The sequence below is a fragment of the Cynoglossus semilaevis genome, chromosome Z (assembly GCF_000523025.1).
Source record: "Cynoglossus semilaevis isolate Cse_v1.0 chromosome Z, Cse_v1.0, whole genome shotgun sequence".
Lineage (NCBI taxonomy): Eukaryota > Metazoa > Chordata > Actinopteri > Pleuronectiformes > Cynoglossidae > Cynoglossus > Cynoglossus semilaevis.
Genome location: NC_024328.1, coordinates 4,269,828 through 4,292,707, shown reverse-complemented (window position 1 = coordinate 4,292,707; position 22,880 = coordinate 4,269,828). Strand labels below are relative to the sequence as shown.

Below are 22,880 nucleotides of genomic sequence, written 5' to 3'. Positions count from 1 at the left end.
GCTACAAATGCTACGAACACTGACAGACAAAGAAAAGGAGAGATGGAAGGAACATTTACCACAGATGATACACGCGTCTAACTGCACTCGCCATGAGTCTACTAGATACTCACCTCATTACCTGCTGTATGGGCAACATCCTCCTCTCCCTGTGGATCTCTTGTTTGGATTATTGGGAAACCACACCAGTGACACACGGGGTATGTAGAAAAATGGTCAAAAAGGATGACAGAAGCATACAAGATCGCAAACAAAGTCCTACTATGATCAAAAAGCAATGGGTGTGGTCCTCAAGCCAGGAGATCAAGTACTGGTTCGGAACATGGGTGAGTGAGGTGGACCTAGTAAACCACACTCTTACTGGGAGAAGAAAATCTGTGGTGAAAGAGCAGATCTTTGACAACCCTGTGTATGTCATTCACCCTGAAGGAGACCCAAATGCAAGAAACCGAAACATACACAGAAATTTGCTACTGTTAGTCAATGACTTGCCGGTCAAGGGCCCAACGCAGTCAGCTGACACCCCTTGGGAAACTGAAGAATCCCCACCAGAGGACAAGCTCTGCTGACAATAATGTGATATCAGACACTGATGATGAGGATGAGTGGACACGAGGTTATTAGTTGAGAACACCTGTAGTCAAGATGAGAAATGATCAAACTGAACATGGCATATCAACAGCCTCGGAAGGAGGGCAAATGTCGATGTCACCGCCATTCTCTCCCACAACAGTGCCTATTCAGAGTCCAAAGGAACCAACCATGACCCACAAAGAACATTCGAATACATTACCAATGAGAGAAACCAAACCTATGGACACATGCTTAGCGGATGGACTAGAAACACCTGAAAGTGTTGATACATACACGGATGAGACAAACCCACCTGAGAGAGAGCACAAACAAAACACTCCTGTAACAGCGGACAAACAAAGTAAGGAAAAAGAAGTGGAGTTGGTGGGTGATGAATCACAAACAAGTGAACAACATGATGTCGATTACCTAACTCTGCCAAAAGAACAAAATGACCATACTGAACCAGTACAGGTGGGAAGACATGGTTCTCCCCCTATAATAACTCAGCCTGCAGAAGATACACACAGAGAGGTCAGGAGGTCAGCCAGAGAGAGCAGACCAAGACCAATGTTCACTTATGAGTCACTGGGTCAGCCTTCACTTCAAACCCATGTCGAGGCCATCTCCTCACAGATTACCGCAGTCCCCCTGCCTTTCATACCACACATGACCAGATAATTTATTTTACCTGTGTCTTAAATGTCACAAAGGTACATGCCTTGCACATACTACATGCCAGTCACCAGACAAGTTTTTTATAAAAAAAAAAACAAACAAAAACAAATGTCGGGAGCCATTTTTGTTTGTCGGGGAGGATGTGATACTGAAAAAATAAGTGTTTTGGTCACTTTTAGTTTATTACAGTTATATCTGATTTTGTGTAAATAAGAAGTTTCTGGGAAGCACAATGACACACTGTGGCGTAAAATGGACACTGGGGGCAGCACTCAAGAGCATCGTCACCGAAACGCATAACGGTCGTTGGGCTTATAATTCAAGTTGATGGAGAACAAGCAACAACTGTCCGGTTTTCTGATTTCTTTATTACATTCCCAGGTTAGTAACTCACGTTTTTATGTGATTACAGTTGGTCTAAACTAATAAGAGTCCCCAGTGATATGTGGTCTGTAGCTACATAAGTGTATAAATGTTCAAGTGTCACGGTACGTGGCTGCAAACACTGTAGGTAATTATCTGTTTTTGTTTGTTTCTTTCGGCTTCCTGAACACTTGTGGGTTACTGTTGAATGTGTGGGGATCAGTTGTATGTAAGATACAGTGTTCAGCATGTTTGAAGTTAGTGCTAATATGCAGATGTTACGGATAAGTACATTCGCAGTCTTGGTTATGGGTTATAACGGCAAGTCCGCCATGTTTATTTAGTTCATGGGTTATAGCGACAAGCGATGGTTCCGTCATGTTAAATATTTCCGTTTGTGTTTATAGTGTGTAAACTTGAATTAACTTAGCTGCAATGTGAATTGATTCTGTTACAATGAATGAAATTATTAAAATATGTATTATTACAGAACGAAATACTCTACTACTAATGAGAGAATAAGGAAGATGTGTGTTTATGGAAGAAGAGGAAAATTGATTGTTGAGAAATTGGTGATGTTAAAAGCGGAAAATGTTTATTAATGTTTATTTGTAGATTAAAAAATGTGTTTAAAAATGTATGTGAATGTTTTACAAATTTGTTTAATAGGGAAATAGCAGAGATAATTCATATGTTGGAGTGAGAAAGTTAAAGTTGATACAAAAATAAGTTTATGGAGAACAAGCAACAACTGTCCAGTTTTCTGGTTTCTTTATTAAATTTCCAGGTTATCATCAAAATATATCTGTCAGTGTAGACCTTGCCGGGATGCGCTACATTAGCTCAAATTAATTAAGTTCACCCAAGCAAGGCCGAGACTTACTCCAAACCTACACCACCACCACCATCATCAGTAACAACAACAGACCCATTGAATAATTCTTTTGTTAAATTAACAAAGTGCAACAGAGGTAAAAAAAAAAAATCTTTGTCAGCAAATCTAACAGAAGCAGGAGTTTTGGACCTGAGCACAGCTACAATCTGATTCTGCTCAGTCTTAATTTGCGGCTGAACGTGTCTGGCATCACTGCTTTGACTTGGCACATCCTTGGGTTAAAAGTGGACTTGGAGCAGCAAATATTCTGGAGTCAGACTTTGAAAAAATGTCAGCCACAATAGACAAAGAGCTGGACTGTTGCTACGTAGCCTTTGGGGAGTTTGCAGGGAGTTTGATGGAAAAGCTCATAACAGCAGCAGTAGCAGCAGTAGTAGTAGCAGCAGTAGCAAAGCCAATCTTTGTACGCAAGATCACACATGCGACGTGCTGAAGAAGACTTTAGAAACACAAAGCCAGAGGTGAACAACTAAATAAAGATTAGGTGACCTCACATCCAACTCTGTAGCAGCATGGAGCTTCAGCATGAAACATCTGCAGCAGTGTTCATTAGAAACACTGCTGCAGGTACAAAGGAAAAAGGATTTGACTTTTTTTCCCAATGTTTGATGTCACCACCAGGATGTTTACTTATTCCTCTCCAATGCGTTTTATTACATTTTGGATAATTCTGCGAAGTATTTCATCAGGTCAGCTGACAGTCTTGCCTGTGACCAGGGCGAGATAGTCTTAGCTGGGCCTCCCTGCACCCAGATTTCTCCTTTTACATCATATAATGAAGGCCCAGTTCTGGCCTCCCCTCTACAGTACACTGGGTCCAGGGACGCCAGATCAGTTTGTAATCTCTAATCTCTGGCCCTGTTTACCATCCTATGTCTTTTTTGAAATGTTTTCTTATTTCTGGGATATAAAGTATATACACACTATATCTCTAGGTTAAAGCCATTCTTTTCAGTAAGTTATTGTTTTGGCTTCTTGTTACCAATCAATGTTGTTTACAGAGGTTATATAGCTTCATATGATTTGTACCTACACTGGTGGGCTCCTGTTAAACAGAGTGTTGTTCTTTGCGACCTCTGTGGCCTGAGACTCGGCCCTCTTCTCCTCAAACTCCTCCCTGCTCAAGACGCTGCCTTTGTGTCCATGTTCTACGAGTTTCCGGGACAAATCTCTGCTCTGTAGGGATGACCCAAACACAAAACAAACAGTGAGACAGAGCTCCAGTTCCAAAGACCAACTCTTAAACATCACTGTCTGTAGAGCAGGGGTCACCGACCTCTGAAGTAGCTCTCTAAAATTGAGAGCTACTTCAAGGAACGGAAAGGAAAGTGAACTCCTTGTCATTGTGACACATCACATTACTGCACACAATGAAATTTGACCTCTGCTTTTAACCCATCACCAAAGTGAACAGTGGGCAGCTTTAAGGGGAGCAGTGAGTGGGGACGGTGCCATGCTCAGAGCACCTCAGTAGTAACTTGGCAGTTGGTGGATTTCTTCACTTCCTTAACCACTAAGCCACCACTGCCCCAAGGTCAAGGTTCAAGGTCACTTAGTAATACGAAGAGCGACATGTTTAATACAGACTTCACAAACAATGTAATAATAATCAGTTCTGGGACATACAGTAGTCGACACTCTTCTTACCATCGTCACTGGATTTAAATATTGCTGGTGTAACTGATGCAGAAAGCACAGTAGCAGTACAATTTTGACCCTTTTGTTGAGTGGTTTTATTTTTACAAAATACCCCCAGAGGCACCTTAGGTAGACCAAAGGAGCTACCAGGTCCCAGGCACCATGTTGGTGACCCCTGCTGTAGAGAAACTCGGTGATTTCAGCTCAGAGGGACACAGAAGATGCAAATTTACTACTGCCTGTGTCACTGAGTTTATATGTGTTATTTTGTGACTTCACTGTTCAAAATATTATATTATGTTATATTTGTAGAGATTTACCTCAATCACATAAACTGACCACAGGGGGCATCAGTAGACCAACTGCTCTGGAGTGCCTGTTAGTTAAAATACCAGATTTCTTTCTAAGGATGGCTAAAATGTGGACTTTTACATGTTGTTGTTCTCAAAAGCAGTTAAATTGTAATTGCACTTTGTTGTTTTTATCATAATGTCATAATGTTAGGTGTAAGTGGTATTACCATAGTATCTAATCACTGGTTTAAAGTATGCCACAGTGACAATGTAAACAGATTTATGATGTGTCTGTTACTTCCCGTTACTGACTCTAACTAACTGATCTGTGTTCTGACAAATAAAACTGAAGCAAAAACCCGCAGGAGAGACTTTATCTTAATCAGTGCCCACAAATAACATTTCAACCATAAACTCTTCAGCTATAAACAGATTTTTTTTTTGTCACTTGCTGTGGTTTTCAGATCAAAGTATGAACCACATGTCTCGTGTCCATACCCGAAGAGGGAAACTGAGATTACCCTGCTGCTGTGATGTGGCCCAACTTGAAATAAAGCATGGACTTTTGAAAAATCATCACCATCAGGGCTGTCATCACAATTTCTTAGGCATCATTTACCTTTTTTTTAAACAAATTGAAGACTATAAAACATGGTACACAGGGTGAGTTCAAAAACTCGTGTTAATAGTCCTAATAGAATAGCTAATTGTTATGGTAAAATTATAGCAAAAATATATTAATTTATATATTAAACCAAATGTGGTCACAAATGTCAACAATGTATAATGTAATTTAAACCAGAACCTTTTAATGTTAGTTAGTTAATGTTGATTACAAATACAAATACTATAAGCCAGTGTGTGTGTGTTTGTGTGTGTGTGTGTGTACAAAACTGCAGGTGTTCAAACAAAGTGACCAGCAGCAGTCTTGATTAACCAGCATGACCTCTGCTGCTGTTTGTAAATGTAAATTTTTAATCTACATTTACCAACAAAAATCTCAACATGATTGATTTTCAACTATCCATCTATCCTCAAATCTGTAATCCACACAAACGTATGGGCAGACATGTGACTGCAAAATAAACATTAATTAAATAACTCACATTTTAATGATTTTTAAAAAATGTATTTAAAAAAAATCGGTTGTAATAATTCCTGCATAACCTCTCGATAAAAACTGTCCTCTATTGAAAAAATGGCTGTTGCTGCCACCTAGCGGCATAGGAAAGCACTACACAACAAAACGGCATACTTGTTCATGGCAGCAAAATTAATACATTTCCATATAAACGTGAAAATAAACTACGACTCAATGTAGACTTTTTAGAGGACCAAATCATTCGACTCCCTTCAAAAGTCCCAAGGTTAGCGCATCACCCAGAGCGCTAACACGTCGAGTTAATACATTTAATAACTGATGGTAAAACAAAATGTCAAACTGGACTTGTAAATAATATAATCATTATGTAAGATGATAGAAACCGTTCACACGCAAGCGTGAGTTATCTCGTGGTGTCTTTGATTATAAACATGGTTTTAACAGAATAAAAGTTCTCTTTTGTGGCCAATAAAATCAGTTAGGATAATTTGCTGCAAGCCGAAAGTGTCGAATTGAACTGAGCTTATTACAAATCTGAAGAATCCACCTATATACAGTAGTTCCAGTCTGTTAGTAATGTAAGAGTACGTTTAATGAAGCTTCCGAGATGAGGTTAACATTGTCGAAGTGTACATCACGTGACCCACCTTGAGATAAAATACATCCAGTGCCGTCACTCTGGAGTCCAAATAATCCTCGTAATCTTTAAAATTGGTGTCGGAAAAACGTGTGGCGACGCTATTCTCCATCGTCAACTTTGTTTTTAAGGTGGTTGCCTCGGCAACTATCAGACTGACGTTTGTGAGCCTGGCGACCGGAAGTGAGGACACAGTCCATTTAAAAACTCAGTCTAAAGTTGAATATAACTTGTAGTCTTTGATTCTATAATCTTGTTTTTTCACACAATCTTTCGATTTATTGATACATTTCCAAACCCTCAAGGATAAGGATAATATGTCTTTTTTAATTAAAGCTTCTTAGCAGAATCATCAAAACAAAATAATAATAATTTCCATCCATCCATTCATTTTCATCCGCTTGTCCGTTACCGGTCGCGGGGGCAGTCTCCAAGACCACCACCCAAATCACACTGCACTGTACCAACCCACCCTAAACCTTCCTGCAGGTGGAGAGTCCACTGGAAGGTACCAACCGCCCTAACCGGGATTCGAACTTGCCCAGGAGGTGAACCCTGGAGTTCCACACCAATGACAGAGACATAGCAATAATAATAATTTTCAAAATGAAACTTTAAAAAAAAAAGAAAAGAAAAAAAAAGCTTGCTTTATTTAGGTAAATGAAAAAAAATGAAAACATGTTTTAATAAAATAAATTAATAAGAACACAGTAACTGAGAAAGGGCTCTTTTTAAATATACATATATAATAAATAAAATAATATCCATCATAAAATATACCTGTTTAAATAGATAGGTACATACAGTATGTACATGAAATGGAACAAAGTGTGTGCTTTTTTACCCACTTAGATATTTCAGATTTTGGTATTGTGCAAAAACAAAACAAAAGAAAAACTGCATAGATCACAACAAGTGAAGCACTCTCTAACTCTCTCAGTGTTATCCAAACCGGTATTTCGGCCAGTACTTAACTTGTATCTGTCTCTGTGTCATGCCTGCATGAACGTTTGCCTTCACAACTGCAGGTTTGGATGTCTGTGTCATCAGCTTCCTCCTGTCTTTGCTTCTGTTTGTGAAGGTAAAACCAACATGCTGGGACCTCACTTCATGAACATGCACCCTAGGGAGGAAGTGGGTGGAAATGTGCTGGGCTTTGACCCTTGGGCTGGAGCCCATCTTAGCTTTGCCTCTCTTGTTCAGGGCGACAAACCAGTCCCGTCCGTTGTGTTGGCTCCGGTGAATGACTGAGGCGTAGGTGTTGAAGCTGTTCTCCTGAAAACGTTCTCTGAATTTACATTCATCTGTGAAAACTTCCTGCAGATAGAGGAAGACAAAGACTGTCAAAAAACTAATCAAGGAAAAGCTAATAATCAGCAAATAGTTGAACAAAATTACTTCAAAATGGCAGGAAAGCTAAACTGTAATAGCTATATCAAGCAGAGATCGTTATGGCAATGTTAGGCAAAGATAATGGAAAAAAACATTTTAATTCAATTTAGCTCCAAAATCAATATAATTTAGCTGGGAAATAGCTAAAATCTACAACCCCCACCCCCAAAAAACCAATAAGATAACTAAAATAATCAAAACTCTAAATTATGTTTTTACAGTAACAGAAAGTATCAGACTGAAGTCACACATTATCATTATGACTCTGTAGTAACTACACAATCAGTCCTGAATTCCTGTTAGCATTCTAAAAATATGTGCTTCAAATAAACAGAAGTGTAGCTGAAAATGATTGGGGTCTGATGAAGAGTAAACATGTCAGTCATCGGGAAGCTGTGCTGCAGGGACCATGACAACACTGACAGCAGTCACACACTGAAGAATTGAATTAACCATTTGAAATATTTCTTGTATTTGTTTTTTAAATATGATTACAAAAATGCACACACAGAGACACGCACAAACTAGCACTATAATTGTGCAGCTGTTAACCCACTCTGCTTCTCTGATCACACTTGTTTACACATACATTTCCCATGATTTTCGCCTGTAAATCTGGAGAACGCTTGTTATGGTGTTCTGAGGGAAGAGACAAGTGGCAGGAAAGTATGTGAGGGGGTTCCAGAAGTATGAGATCAGTAGGACAGTGGGTGGATGTGCAGGGACAAATTAGTCAAAGTTATGAGCCTGTCTTCAACCTTCATAAATATTACTGAATTTATTAACTGTACTCTTTAAACCAAGATCTGCCTGTTGTGTTAAAAATGTAATAGGTGTTTCTGTGTTGTGTACAGGCAGACTAGTTATTTGAATGCAGTCAATGAAACCTCATTTTAACTCAGGTTTTTGGAAGACATACTTCACAAGTTTTCATTATACTGAACTCTGAAACTTCTGGGTACTGTATGTACAGAACCTTGTCACTGCTACTGCTCTGCGACCCTCTTACTGTCTGTCTCTACCTCAGCTGAGAGAATCTTTTCTCCACATATTTATTTATCTATTCAATCTGACAATCATCTGTGGAAGATACAGCCTTAATTGGTTTGCAGGTTTCTGTTTCCTGTTATAATCTGATTACATGAACTTGACCTTGCAGCACTGTTGGGGATGTGTGTGATGAACTCACAGTAGCATGTAGTCGTCCTCTTTTATTCATGGCCAAAAATCTGTTACTGTAGACACCTCTGATCCCAATGATGCCCTGAGACACAGCGATGAGCTCTAGGATACCTGTGAGGAACAAACAAGATCTAGTTGTTTGGTAAAGGGTTTGAGATATATAACATTTTAGTAGTTAGTGGTGACTACGTCAGAGCACCTGGCAATACAGCTACATGTCTTCCCAGAACAAAGCTGCCAAACTCCCAAATTGCTAGAGTATTAAGTTGGGAGTAGAGCCAACAAACCTATGGTGATGGGACTGACCTACTGTACCTACACAAGTTAACTTCAGCCACAATACTGACTCTCTCATGAGTTATGAGAATGAGGTGAATTTATTTCTTATTATGATTAAAAATTCACAGGTGGTCATTTTCAGTGTCTAAGATCACTTAACAAAGTCTATTTTAAACAACCTTTAGCTAGGTTAGAAAAACACAGCCATACACATCTTGACCTAAGTCTAACCCGACTCAACTTTTAACGAACCAACCATGAGTTAATTAAACTTAGACCCACTTTATTCCTCATTATTAGACCAAAGTGCATATTTGGTATTCTTTCTTTATCTTACGCACTCAGCCTGTTGGCCTCGTGACTTCCGTTCACTTTCCCATCAGGATAAATCTGCAGATGGAAACCGATCCCGACTCTGCAGTAAAGTCTGCAGGTTCTGCGTCCAACTCCTGCGCCTTTTTCTCTCAGTAAGACTCCTGTGGCTTCTTCTCCTTCTGCTCCTACACCCCCAGTTGTTGCATAGATGATCCACGGAGTTAAACTGATGAGAAGATAAAACGAAACATTCATTTCTCCCACTGCAGAAGCTCTTATCGTCACATATCTTCTCCTTCTCCTCTCTCCTTCTCCAGCATGTTGACAGTTGCACCTCCTGAGCAGCAGCACCGTCGCTCAACTGGGGTCTATGGACCGGATCCCCCTGCAGCGGGTATTTATAACACGGATGATCTCATTGGTCTGTTTGAGAGCGTGTGCGCCTCTGGGCAAACGCTTAAATGCACTTTCTGCCATAGAAGTGCTGCTCCTCAAAAACACCGTCTCCAGGACTCACCAAGTGACATTTTCTGTGTTTTCCATTCAAAGAAGTGTCAGGTAATTGGAAGAAGTGAACTTTACATGTACGGCTGCAGAGAAGCGCAGGTGCAGCAGCAGCAGCAGTGTAACAATAGACTTCAGTCAAGCTCCTCAAGTCCTCATCTAATGTCTTCACATGTGACAACAGAGGAGAAGAATCTGGGGACCTGATGTTTACAGGAGAGGAACAAAATTAGCCTACATGTTGTGCAATATTAATATGCATATATGTACATATGCATCTATGTATTTTTATTGCAATCAGCACCTAATTTTCTATTTCTATTTTTCTATCTTATCTGATTCGATGTATAACTTTGCTCTCTGTTTACCTTTTATTTACCTAAGATGTGCCTACTTTTGGTATATGTCCAGGCTAACCTGAAACTATTCCTATGCTAACTTTTAGTTGCTTTTTGATTCACAGTCACATTGTTTAGCATAATCTCTTTGTCTATTTTCTCACACCCTTAAGAGTAAAGTTAGAGCTCATTGTTTTGAGGATTTGTCAGTGTTTGGTTTAGATTATCCTGCACCCACGGCCCTCCGCTGGATTAGAGCAGTAGCCAAAGAGAACGTGGCAAGGCCGCACCCATTTGGCCTTCTTAGTAAACAGGGCAGGACAGTGTTTTAGTCCAACATTTGTTACACTCACACTAATTAGTTAATTCAATGGCGTGGCATTAACACCAAGGATCTGATGGATCGGACAGATGTCAGTAATTGTCGACTAAGGCCTCCTTCATCACCAAGATCCTAAAGGGGAGAAAAAGTCAGTTGACAAAGTCGTACAAAGTTCGGACTGTTGTTTCATGACCTTGAGATAGCACCAATTATAGTCTGAAGTATCTTCAACATCTCACTGAAACTAAATGTGGGGAACCAGAAGAAGAATAATCACTTTGGTCCCTTTATCACAAGTTGCCAGCAGTGACTGGCAGAATCATTACATCAGAAGTCCTGAGAGGACCCATTATGGGACTTGGAGACAAAGTGATATAAAACTTTAGGAGTCTTTTGGTGGGAGTAGCTCCCACATACTGTATTTTCCCCACACCAAAGTGGATGATTTCTGAACTAGTTGTACTGGTAGCAGGACTGAATAATTCTTAGAACCTGTCCTTAGCTCTCATCGCTATCGATTGTTCCCATCACTTATTCCTGTGGAAATGCCTTTCATGTGTTTATGGGAGACTTTGATCCTTTAATGTGAAACCTCTAAGCTTTCAAGACCCAAGAAGGTTTGGTTGGTCAGACAAGAACCTGATAGAACAAAATATGCATTTTCCAGAGTGGGAAATATGAATACACATATTGCTGGTACAACTTGCTGGTTCTCCAAAGAAATGAGTGACAGATGATTTTTCTTTTTCTCTTTTTTTCTGTTGAGGACCACCATCGACCATCGAAATGTGGCCCCCTGAGACGTCCTTAGCTTTAGAAGAATCTCTGCAAAACCAGCGAGTAGTATGCAAGTCTCTGCTGATGCTGCTGCTGTGTGAATACATAAACCGAGTTGTCTGCGAGGCAAGGGTCAACAAGGACTTGTATGACAAAATGAAGACCCTGAAGATGGAGAAACTCACTCTCATCCAGAGACTGTCTGAGATGGAGAAGTTGAAGGTGCAATCTGACCTAAAAGTGAAAGACCTGGAGCCTGTTATTCAGGCCCAGAGCATGAAGACCAAGAAAGCAGAGGCCAATCTGGCAAGACAGTTGGAGGAGACTTTCAAACTGTCCAAGGTTCTGGAGGAGTCCTGTCAGGAGTGGGAGCAGGAGGATTCCTGTCATGTGTTGCAGCAGGCTCAGACCATTCTGCAGCTGATGGAGACGGTCAACTCTCTAAGGAAAAGGGTCACAGAGTTGGAGAAGGAAGTGTCGTCTTTGTGCAGACGACTCCACAACCGGAAGGAGAAAATCAGACTTCAGTTGAAGGAGTTTGGGAGAAAAGTGAAAATGGTTTCATTGTGGAGACAATTTCGACGTGTTCTCAAAAGAAACGGCGATACAGAGAGAAATTTAATTCCGGCTGTCCTCCAGTTTCCACTGTAAACCTAAACTGAGTGACCTAAGATGGAACTGACCAGCTGACTACTGACACTTTAAGCAGGAGAAGTTAGTAAGAATAAGGAAAGGAAGGAAAGAGAACTCCTTGTCATTGTGACACAGCACCAAATGTGACCTCTGGTTTTAACCCCTCACCAAAGTGAACAGTGGGCAGCTTCAAGAACACCCCAGTGGTAATAAGACACCGGAAAGAAAACACCAACACAAAATATAAGAAAGCTTGGTGAAGTCAACTGTGTTTACAGGCATTCTCTCTCTTGCTGACTCAGTACGGGCTAAATCCTGTGAACTAATGTCACATAGTTGTCTGCCACTCACTTTTCTAACAATTTCTGCATATTTTCCCCCAAGTCTTACCAATGAAAAACAGTGTTGGGGTTTTTGGTATTACTCTAACATATTATTATTTATTATGTATTATATTTATCTATAATATTTATCTTTTAAAATATTCAGAAAAACAAAAGTAATTCACTTTAATATTATTTTATTCTTATTATATTCAGATAAAGGAATCTCAGGGTGTTATATTGTGTTTACACAATAAATAAATAAATTTGGCTGCAATTGAGCTGGTGGTTAGGTAGGTAAGGTCAACCTTATAAGATATGTTTTAGTGAATGTTGTCTTATTCTGAGCATATTATTGAAACTTCCTTTGTGCCTAACTTTAACCCATTTAAAAAGAAACATAAGATTTTTCGTGACGTTTGAACAACATTTAAACAATACCCCGATAAGTAATGATAGTAACAATCCTCCCCTAACAATCATCGACATTAGTGATGGGAAGACCGACTATTTTTATTGATTCGAATCTTTGACTCTCGAACTCCTGAACTAATCATTTCATTCGTTTTACAGCAGGTGGCGCTTTAGCCCTATTAAGAAGCCTGCGGTTCACCGACACTAAATACTGAAGGCAACATGGTTTGCTTCCGCTGACAAAGTCTACAAAGTACACAAAATGCCATAAGCAATTGAAACCATGCGAAAAGCTAAGAAATAAAAACACACCACAATGTGAAGATGAATGAGAGCAAAAAAAGACCCGAGCTCTCTGTCACGTGACAAATGAAACGAATATGCGAGAACGAAGCAAAAGAGTAGTTCACAGAGAATGATTCGTTTGCAATTAATGATTAGTTCACAGTGAAAGATTAGTTTGCAGAGTTATTAGAACGTAGTGAAAGATTAGTTCACAGTGAAAGATTAGTTCACAGTGAAAGATTAGTTCACAGTGAACGATTAGTTTGCAGAGAGTAATTCGTTCGTAGTGAAACATTAGTTCGCAGAGAGTGATTAGTTCGCAGTGAGTGATTTGTGAGTGATTCGTGAGTTCAATATGAACACATATTTTAATATGACTCGGTAGTCACGAGTCATATGAAGGATTCGTTCATTTCAGACGTTAGCTCCTATGTTTGAAGCAGAGAAACAGGTTCTGAAGAATCTGGGACTATTTCTGGACACAGGTATACACTCGTGAGAGACAGACATGGAGACGCTCAGTACAGACATGAAAGGCTCTTCTCTGAGGGACATGATGATGTGTAAATTTCCCGCTGTCAGCAGATCTACAGATAGAGTGCATTGTGGGTCAGAAATAGTGCCACAAATGCACGACGAGGAGGAACTGAATGTTTTAGTATTTTTAGAGCCTCAGTCCAGCGGTGTCCTAATCAGACGACAGCGGGAGGATAACGACTTCAACACAGACACTGATGTTGTAGTGAGCTCGGGTCGGATTCGTGGCCGCAGGACCAATGAAAGCAATATGTTTGATCTGAGATTTTTATATTTATTTATTTTTTTGTCGCATCGCCTGTTTGATCTATTACTGAGGGAGCTAAAACGAAGACAATGGCGAACAATGAAAACTAAAACTAGGATGAATACATTCCTGAAATGCAAATGTGAATAAAAAACTCCAAAATGATATTAGGCTGGTAATAAGTGAAAAATAGGGAAATACTTACAAAAACAACGACACACAGATTCCCTAAAATCTAAAGTTTTCTTTCATTTTAACCCTTGCAGTGTTTAATGTTTACGTGACGTAATGTAATTCTACTGTGGTATGGCTTCTGACCACTAGGAGGCAGTATAGTATCGTTGCATGTGTTCCTAAACATGTGCTAGGTCTAGAATGTCTCTATTTGAACACTCGCTCGGATTTCCCACCTAACCCACCCAAATCATATAATTATCATTATCATTAATAAGAAAATAATGTTAGCGACACATTTTGCGGCTCCTTTTCCTACAGTCTAATAAATAGACTACAAAACAGATCATTCAACACTAATTCTAAAACATGACTTGGTTGTAATGATTACATATATTATTACGCTCACACATGTATATACTAAATATACAAATGGACATAAGATAATAAATACAATTTGGATTAGAAATTAATACCCAATTAAAACGATTATTTGTTTTCTTTTTAAAAAGATTATGATAATTATTTCACACTAAATTATCAGAAAGTAAAATAGTTAATTCAGTAGATATTTGAGATTTGAATGACAGTACATTAGAATAGAACGTATTTTATTACTATTTTATGTCTATAAAATAAAATGTATAAATATCAACTATTGGTGCCTTTTAGGATTCATGTGTATCATCAATAGCTGAATTTCATCAATCAAATCGAATTTAATTTATGTGAGGTAACATTTTGGCTCAGAATAGCCCAAACGTCATTTTTTCAATTTATAAATGTATCTGTGAATTTATGAATTGAAATAATTATAAAAATTATTTATAAAAAATTTATAAAAATACATTTTAAGATTATTTTACCACTGAACATTAGTTTGTTCCCCTCCCTTTTCAATGTTTACATATCAGACAAACAGACAGATAAATAATTTTCAGTGTTTTAATTCACAATATAACTTTTATTTGCTAAACATCAATCGATTTAAGAAAGTGTTGTGACAATACTCTGGTTATTTGGTTCGTATTTGGTTCATTTTGTGTCCATTTTTTCTATTACAGAAATAGACAATGCTTGAAGGCCAGTGTTGAAAATAAATCATTTTTTATTGTCCAAGCATTCGACATGATTCCATAAACTTTCCAGTTGTAAATTTTCCACAGAAAAAGGAAGAAACACTGAAACTATTCCCCACAGACACAAAATATGGAATTTCAAATCAAAGTGGTTCATTTATTTACACTGCCATGAAGACTGTCTTAAAATCAATATCATTTAAATATCATTACATCATGCACTCTGAAATATAGTCTGACATCATCAGTAAATAATAATAATAATAATAACAATTATTATTCATCCCCATTTTTTTTTATTTTATTTTCAAACATTGAAAAAGTCATTGTAAACCAGGATGTTCATGACTACATCTGTATCTTAGTCTTTATAGGATATAAAATTCAACTTCCTGTACATTTACACATATTTAAATCTTATCCCTTATGCTCGACTGGTCTTTTAAGTGCTTTATAAATAGTTTAATTGGAGTCAGAACATGATTGCATACCACCAGAACCACAAGGTTTTTTAAAAACTTTTTACAGCAGAAACAAAACAAGGTAAAACAGAAGGAATAAGAAGTGAAAACAAGAGCAGCGTCTTTTAATAACTTTGTCTGGACCTCATTTCCCATGTTGTCCAGATCATAGACCATGATTTAAAAATTAGACATAGCTATCTGGTTGCAAAAATACACTGGGAGTTGTCCAATGCTTGACATAGAAAGAGAAAACAAATGCTGTGACCATGGGCAGAGCCCTGGTCCAGGTGCCTGTCCAGTCAACTCTGGACCCTGCTAGTGCTGCTTCAGCTTTATCACGTTCCCTTTCTAACAACAGGACTGTTTTACAACCCGAGGGCTATGTCATTTCGCAAATACTGTCTATTGTCATTGTCCTTCCTCTAGTCTACACCACTGAAAGAGTCAATTATGAGAGGTCATGTGACGTGACAGATGATGCCTCTCTCGGAACGTCTCATTGCAAATTGGACACTTTAACTTCTCCTCACGCCGGCGCTTGCAAAGTGGCTCCATAGCGAACTCCTTTTTGTGGTGTGACCTCATGTGGTACACCAAGTCTGAGGTCATGCGGAAAGAAGCATTACACTTGGCGCACCAGTTCTGTGCGGGCAGGCAGAGTGAGGTGAAGGAAGGTGGCAGCAGGGTGAGTGCCGATGGCATTTGAATCTGGATGGCTCCGGAGCTCTTGGGCCAGAAGGTGGTTGCAGCGGCATAGACGAAGGGGTTCTGCTTGGCCATGCCCCCGGGCACTGGGCAGTTGGTGCCCAGTTCTGCACCCTGCAGTTTGGCGGCGAGGTGATCGGCCTGGTAGAGTCTGGTGGAGGAGATGGTGTCGCCCACTGCTGGGTGGCAGTCCAGCAGCTTTGGTGGCATCACCAGTGGTGAGATCTGAGAGAAGGTGGAACGAGAGGGCTGGCTGAAGGCGCTTTTCCTCTCCCCACTGCCTCCACTGCTGCTCTGTTGGCTGACGGAGGTGAACGCACTGCCCATGGGTGAGGTTTGGGCTGGCTGTGTCTCAGACAGGACCTGTCGGGTGCTCAAGTTCTTCTCCGACGGGATACTGTTATGGCGGTTGCCATCTTTGTTTTCAGAGTTGGCATTCTGGAGGTTTTTGCTACCTCCGTGGTGTTTGGAACTCTGCACTGATTTCTTGACCTCAGTGAAGGCGCTGCACTTGCCTTCGCCTTGCTGTGTAGAACCTAGTGGGGAGAAGGACTTGCGGTTATCATCCAGGCCATACGCTCCTCTGTAGTTCTGTGCAGATGTCGCCAGCTCATCCTTAGTTTTGGTCTGATGAAGACCAGGCCGTCTGCACTCTTCCAACTCGGAAAACTTCCTCTTGCCTGAGCTTTCACTGCAAATTTCTGCTTCCTTGTCACTTGGCGGGCTGGTGCGGTTTTTCTCCAGGTCTCTGGCTAAGTTGTGAAAGTCTGTGGAGGGTTTGCTGCTGTCTGGTGGCCCACTGTAGCCCTCAGAGCGGCCTAGTTTTGGTGCACTCCTTGTTGGGGTGGAGTTTAGTTGTTCAGCGATGCTCTCTTTGCTGGCTTGGTCGTCTACACCTGCAATGTTTTGTAGTCTCTTGGTACAACGGAATCTAAGATGGGCCAGGAATGGGAATTCATACTGAAACTTCTGGCTGCAGTCTGGACAGGAATGGTGGGATGCACCTGCAACAGGACACCAAAAATCAACGAAAACCCTATTAAACATCTGGTTTCTCTTACAAATTGAAGAAGAAGTTTAGAATAAATTTGGATTCTGATGCTACAAATCATTTGGTTAGAGGGAGTAGAATGTTTGGCACCTTCTTCAGACGTACCTTTGGTCTTGGCAGGTGCTCTGCTGGCGTTGAGCAGCAGCAGGTCCACCAGCTCTTTGCCGTACCACACCAGCAGCTCCTCATCCTTCTCAATGCGTCGCAGCGAGCGATAGAAGAGTTGTCCATTTTTAATGTACGCTTCTAGGTTCTGTTCCTCTCTGTCACGGGCTGACTGGACCAGCCTCAGCCACATGGGGCCATCAGAGGTACCGTTGGCTGCTGATGGGTCCACCTGAGACAAACAACAAATCCAGACTGTAATTATTTATTTTCTGCCTCATGGAATTCTTGGTCTAGAAATGATTCTTTCTCAGAGAAGAAGGAAAAGAAGATGAATGTCTAAAATTTGAATTAATGTTGCAGCTGTTATGGCATTATTTGAAGTATTGAAAACAGTTTCTACTAAGTCTATAAATGTCGCACAGTCCCTAAACATGAAGTATTTTTTAAATAGTTAGAACTTTGTTCTATAGAAATATAACAACCACCGTCTACATTTTTTATTTTTCACATTTTCAGTTTGAACTCACTCTGAAGATATAAGGAGCGTTGCGTTTGTCGCCGGCCTTGAGCGCGATGAAGGCGATGCTGTCATACAGTGACGTGTGGCTAAGGACACACGGCCCAAAGATGGCGCACTCGGGCACATTGCAGGACGTAAAGACGCTGGTGAAGATATCGGTCAGACACTGCTGCACCGCTTTAGCCTCACTAGCGTCCCACAGTGACTTGTTCTGGGAGCTGCAGGACTCCTCCATCTCACAACCTGTACACATGAAGGAATTGACATGTTCTTCATAGACAGAACCTTAACAGAACCAGGGTTCTCTTTTGATCTTTGGTGCATGGGACCAAAACTGGTCATATTAAACCTTAACCTCCAATTAGACAGCCTTAGGTTTAGATCAGGACTAAGACCTGGATCGGCACGAGAGTTCGATGGGATTCTGTGGTTAGACTTCATAGACCGACATAGACTGACTGTCCGTGCAGCACAAGGTGTTTCCTGTGAGGACCGTCAGGAGCCACAGCTGACGCTGATACTGAGACCTGTGGAGGATCGGCACATAGTCTGAGTCGATCCGATCCTCCAGACACAGATCTAGATCCGTAGAGTTATAACTCGAGGTTTAGAAATTGATGATAAACTACGCATTTACTCCATATTTAGATTTGTTTCTAACTTTAATGCTGCTTGTTTTTTTCAGATTTATGTTCTTATTTGAGACCGAAACTGTTTAGATGATTTTTCTTTCCCCAAGGCTATGGATTTAGTCAGGATTAAAGTATAAATTTGGAATCAGGTTTAAGGTTTTTAGTGTTTGTATCATTCCCGGCTCTAGTTCTGGCTGCGCTGATCAATGTGTGTGTGGGTGTGTGTACGGGTGTGTACTTGTCATTTTTGAATAAGTTTATAGTTAAAATCAAATGTTTATTAATTGGAATCTTATAATATAACGCATGACAGCACTTATTTGAAGTGTGTTTTTACAATATTTTATTCTTTTTAACACTCCACATATTCTTAATATTTAATCGTGGATTATTTTATTTCAATTCTTAAATGTCTTTGCAGTGTAGATTATTCTCTGTTAAAAGGTAAACGGTCCAAATATCGAATACATAACAGCTGAACTACAATAGAAGCAAAGGTGGCTCCAGGTAAACTGGAATGAAAACTAATATAGTAATATGTTAATGGAAGATGTGACGTTAAATATAATAAATACGCAGATTTCTCCTGAAAGAACTGTGCAAATCTGATAATTTAAAGTTAAATCGAAAGTTAAATGAAATATGTCTTTTATCTGTAACCTCGGTCAATAATATCAACACAATAATAATAATAAAATAACAACAACAACAACAATAATAATAATAATAATACATTTAAAAAATAATTATGTGGAAAATGTTCTTTTCCAAATCACTGTAATCGTGTTAATATTAACAGTAGTTACAGGTTAAGTAGTGATGTAGTCAAAATATTAAATGAAATTGAAAGAAAAATTTAAAAATATTTAAATTAAAGATTAAGATTTAGATTAAAAATGTGCCGATGGTGATATTTTAAATTTGATGTATTTATTTAAATTTACTCTTCATATGACTATTTATGGTCTCTCTGTCTGTCTCTCTGTGTGTGTGTGTTTTCGTGTGTGTGTGTGTGTGTGCGCGTACGCGCAGCAGCAGCAGCAGCAGCGTATGTCGCCTCATTACCATAATCCACACTTTTCCCTGTGAGACTGTGATTAAAGCAGCACCAACACTTCATTATTTCATTATTTCATTCTGTCACACACGCACACACGTGGTCGTAAATCAGCGCAGTCAAAAAACCCCAACATAATTTGATCTCAGATCTACCACGTGTAACAAATAGGAAACAATAAATATGTGAACGCGAGAAAACAGATATTTGAGACATTTTAAAATGACCTTAGTTACTGTGACGATTCTATTTTCACCAATGATTAAATTACAATACAGGGAAAATTCACAACATTTTTAAATTTACTTTTTGGACCTAAAAGTCCACTGCTTTGACCCTGGGACACACATTGATCTTTCTTAAAAGAAAACCTTAAGGTGACAAACTTGGTGACAAAATAAATAAAATATAACATCAATTATCTTCTGCGTAAAATTGGAAATCAGTCCGAGTTTCACGCACCATCTGCGTTGAAATCACACGTTGTCTATTTTATACACATATTTCTAATTCTTCCTCTTTTTCTTTTTTCCTTTTTTTATTTTATCCTATAGAAATTCAGTCTCTATTTTGGATTTTCACTCTTCAGCAGTTAGGATATTTGGGTATTTACTTTCAGAAGTTAAGGGCTGATTGTTTGACGAATCTCCAAACATATCTCTCTTCTCTCCTATTTTATGCGAATTTAATATTTATCTTTATTTTCTTTTTATGCAATTTTAGAACAGTTAGAGATAAAAGATGAATTTGGAAAAGTATTGACCTCCGACCTGAACCTTTACAGTTCTTCTAATTGTCTTTTCTGTAGTAAAATCGTGTTAACACACAGTTGTTCTTAACCATTTGAAGACGAAGGAATTAGACAAAAAAACAAAAAAACAAACAAACAAAAAAAAAAAACACATTGTTGATTCACTTGCGAGTCTTTTTTCCATCATCTGTTTTTTCTCTGTAGTTTTTAAAAAATATTTTTTTATGTTGACTTTGTCTTTTTTTTAATTCACTCAACATTGCTGTGTGTTTTTTTTCTTTCTGGTTCTTTGGTTTATTTATTATGTTTTAGATATAGTTTTGCGGCTCGGCTGCGCTCCTGGCGCACGGTCTAGAGACCGAGATGGTTTTGTGAGAAACAAAAAATGAAAATGAAGGTAAACAAACCAACCCATCATCTCCTGGTGCTGATGCTGAGCAGCGTCGACATCAGCAGGAGGAGGATCTGTAACCACCTGAATCTGCCAAGAAGTCACGCATCATCCCGACTATTACATGCGGCTCTGGCTGCACGAAACATCTGCGCCTTTGCTTGATTTGTTTTTTCTTTTTCTTTTTTAAGTCTACCACGAACACTCTATGCCTTCCCCTTTCCACTTAATAAACACGCAGGTGTGGCTGTGCCTCACAGTCGAACCTACCTGTGCCCGATGATTCAGACCCAGGACACAGAGCGCGTCTATGAAGAAGCGGCTCCAATAGTAATCCAAGGGAAACCCGGGTGTCAGCCAAGAACGAAAGACAAAAACCCTGAAAGCCGCGGGAGCAAGAGGAGCAGGAGGAGGTGATGACAGAGTAGGAGGTGCAGGTCCGCTCCTGGTCTGGTGCTCCACACGGTGTCAGAACATTTCTGTTGATCCTGTGCGATATCACACAGATGATGGAAGTGACTGAGAGGATGATGATGATGCTGCTGCAGGTTCTTGTGTGTCTGACCAGAGAGTGAGAGGCACTGGCAGATAAAGGGACGATGGGGAGAGAGAGAGTGAGTGAGAGAGAGAGAGAGAGAGAGAGATGAGGAGGAGGAGGAGGAGGAGGAGAAGGACACGCAGGGAGACGCAGATGGTTTCTTCTTCTGCTGCTGCTGCTTTACTGCTGCTGCTGCTGCTGCTCCTCTAACTGACTGACACACGCTGACACACACACACTCTTTTTGTTCGCCAATGAGGCGCGTCACTGCGCGTCTCCTCCCTTTAACTCCTTCTGAACTATAGATGGAGCTGGAACTGTCAGAGCGGAGCACAGGCGGGATAAAGAGCCGCACACGCACGGACGTCACTGTTGTCGTTCTAATCGACAATAGTCGCTGGTTGCTGGTGTTATAGAGGGACACGGAAGATCCCAAATTTAAATGTATACCTAATGTTGATAAAAACAATACTAATAATAATACTAATACTACTTACAACAACAATAACAACAACAACAACAACAATAACAATAATAATAATAATAATAATAATAATAATAATAATAATAATAATAATAATAATAATAATAATAATAATAATAATAATAATAATAATAATAATAATAATAATAATAATAATAATAATAATAATAATAATAATCGATTAAAAATAAGATCGATTAAAGTGTGTTATGACTGAAGAAACTTCCTGTGTGTTTATATGTGTTTCTTCCATATCTGACGTCCTTACACACGAACATAGTGCGACTCTTATATTTAAAGTATTTGTCGTTCACTTCACAGCCAACTGCTTCCTAAAGCTTCACGCCGGTTCTGGTACCTCTCGGCGCGGCCACTGTATCGCTCCAACACGGCTCCTGGTGCTCTGGAGCTGCGGGTCCTGGTCGCATTCAGCTGCAGTTTTGAAAAGATCCTGTAGGGGACGGTAGTGCATAATGAAGCCTGAATTGGGCGAAGGAACGAGTAATTGGGAGACGACTAGTGGCAGCAGACGTAATCTTGTCTGTATTTATTTTTAATTTCTTTTAAAATAGTTTTTTTAAATGCGGGGTATTACATCCTCTGTCCTCTGTCTCAGTCGAAACTGAACACTTTCATACACACGTCATTTATACAGTACATACATACACAGTACAACATACTTAGTAAAACATGATGATAGACATCATGCACTATGATTCCACTATATTTTGTATAATTTACATATTGTCACTGTATATATTAGAAAATAGTGTCATTTATTCAGCTCTATATACAAATATGCAAATCTGAAAAATATACAGTTAAATAAGTTGTTTTTTTTGCTGCATTTTATAAATATTTTGAATGTGAAGTTTGTTCTGGTGCAAAACCAAAGAACACAATGATTTTTTTTTTCAAACCAAAAACAAACAATACAATTCATTTTTTAAATAATTGATTTGATAATTTAAAGATAATTAAAGCCCAGGCTATAATTAATTCACATTCACATTAAGTTCAGAAGAACAGAATAAAAACTTAACAGGACTTCATTTTTGGTCATGCATCAAAACACCTGAAATAATAACAATATTAAGCTTTAATTAATTTCATTCTGAATGTTTGAACTTGACCACAGCATGTCAGCAGGGAAACGTGTCTGACAGAGAGAAGGAGGCATTAGATTTCTTACTTAAAGT

At 39.3% G+C, this 22,880-nt stretch overlaps 3 protein-coding genes across 4 annotated transcripts in view; all 3 read right to left on the bottom strand.

Annotated features, from left to right (window-relative positions):
- Positions 1 to 6,365, bottom strand: part of cfap299 (cilia and flagella associated protein 299) — a 41,306-nt gene extending 34,941 nt beyond the window's left edge. The window contains exons 1-2 of the mRNA XM_008335833.3: positions 6,190 to 6,365; positions 3,543 to 3,685 (exon numbers count right to left, since the gene is read on the bottom strand). Of these exons, the coding sequence (XP_008334055.1) occupies positions 3,543 to 3,685; positions 6,190 to 6,291 (245 nt within the window). The 5' untranslated portion in view covers positions 6,292 to 6,365. The remainder of the gene's footprint in view (positions 1 to 3,542; positions 3,686 to 6,189) is intronic.
- A 544-nt stretch (positions 6,366 to 6,909) lies between these two features.
- On the bottom strand, positions 6,910 to 11,007 carry fgf5 (fibroblast growth factor 5). The gene is made up of 4 exons (XM_008335832.3): positions 10,543 to 11,007; positions 9,374 to 10,054; positions 8,761 to 8,864; positions 6,910 to 7,496 (listed from the first exon to the last, which is right to left on the bottom strand). The coding sequence occupies exons 2-4, from the start codon at positions 9,600 to 9,602 to the stop codon at positions 7,122 to 7,124; spliced, it is 708 nt and encodes a 235-aa protein (XP_008334054.1). The 5' UTR covers positions 9,603 to 10,054; positions 10,543 to 11,007; the 3' UTR covers positions 6,910 to 7,121.
- A 3,904-nt stretch (positions 11,008 to 14,911) lies between these two features.
- Positions 14,912 to 21,304, bottom strand: prdm8b (PR domain containing 8b). Of its 2 annotated transcripts, none has more exons than XM_017042819.2 (4): positions 20,930 to 21,304; positions 17,836 to 18,071; positions 17,291 to 17,537; positions 14,912 to 17,153 (listed from the first exon to the last, which is right to left on the bottom strand). In XM_017042819.2, exons 2-4 carry the CDS (start codon positions 18,061 to 18,063, stop codon positions 15,889 to 15,891), a joined length of 1,740 nt encoding a protein of 579 aa, XP_016898308.1. In that variant the 5' UTR covers positions 18,064 to 18,071; positions 20,930 to 21,304; the 3' UTR covers positions 14,912 to 15,888. The 2 variants fall into 2 exon arrangements, with proteins under 2 accessions (XP_016898308.1, XP_008334053.1); XM_008335831.3 differs by having other exon boundaries at positions 17,306 to 17,537.
- Between the last annotated feature and the right edge of the window lie 1,576 nt (positions 21,305 to 22,880).

What these genes read in the sequence shown, in the direction of transcription:
- fgf5 (XM_008335832.3), bottom strand. Translation starts at nt 9,602, where the DNA reads ATGAATGTTTCGTTTTATCTTCTCATCAGTTTAACTCCGTGGATCATC. An exon ending in TCACGAGGCCAACAGGCTGA is followed by an intron (nt 8,865 to 9,373) that starts GTGCGTAAGATA and finishes TGTTCCTCACAG; the next exon opens with GTATCCTAGAGCTCATCGCT. An exon ending in GAGGACGACTACATGCTACT is followed by an intron (nt 7,497 to 8,760) that starts GTGAGTTCATCA and finishes CTCTATCTGCAG; the next exon opens with GAAGTTTTCACAGATGAATG.
- prdm8b (XM_017042819.2), bottom strand. Translation starts at nt 18,063, where the DNA reads ATGGAGGAGTCCTGCAGCTCCCAGAACAAGTCACTGTGGGACGCTAGT. An exon ending in ACGCTCCTTATATCTTCAGA is followed by an intron (nt 17,538 to 17,835) that starts GTGAGTTCAAAC and finishes TGTTTGTCTCAG; the next exon opens with GTGGACCCATCAGCAGCCAA. An exon ending in CAAAGGTACGTCTGAAGAAG is followed by an intron (nt 17,154 to 17,290) that starts GTGCCAAACATT and finishes GTCCTGTTGCAG; the next exon opens with GTGCATCCCACCATTCCTGT.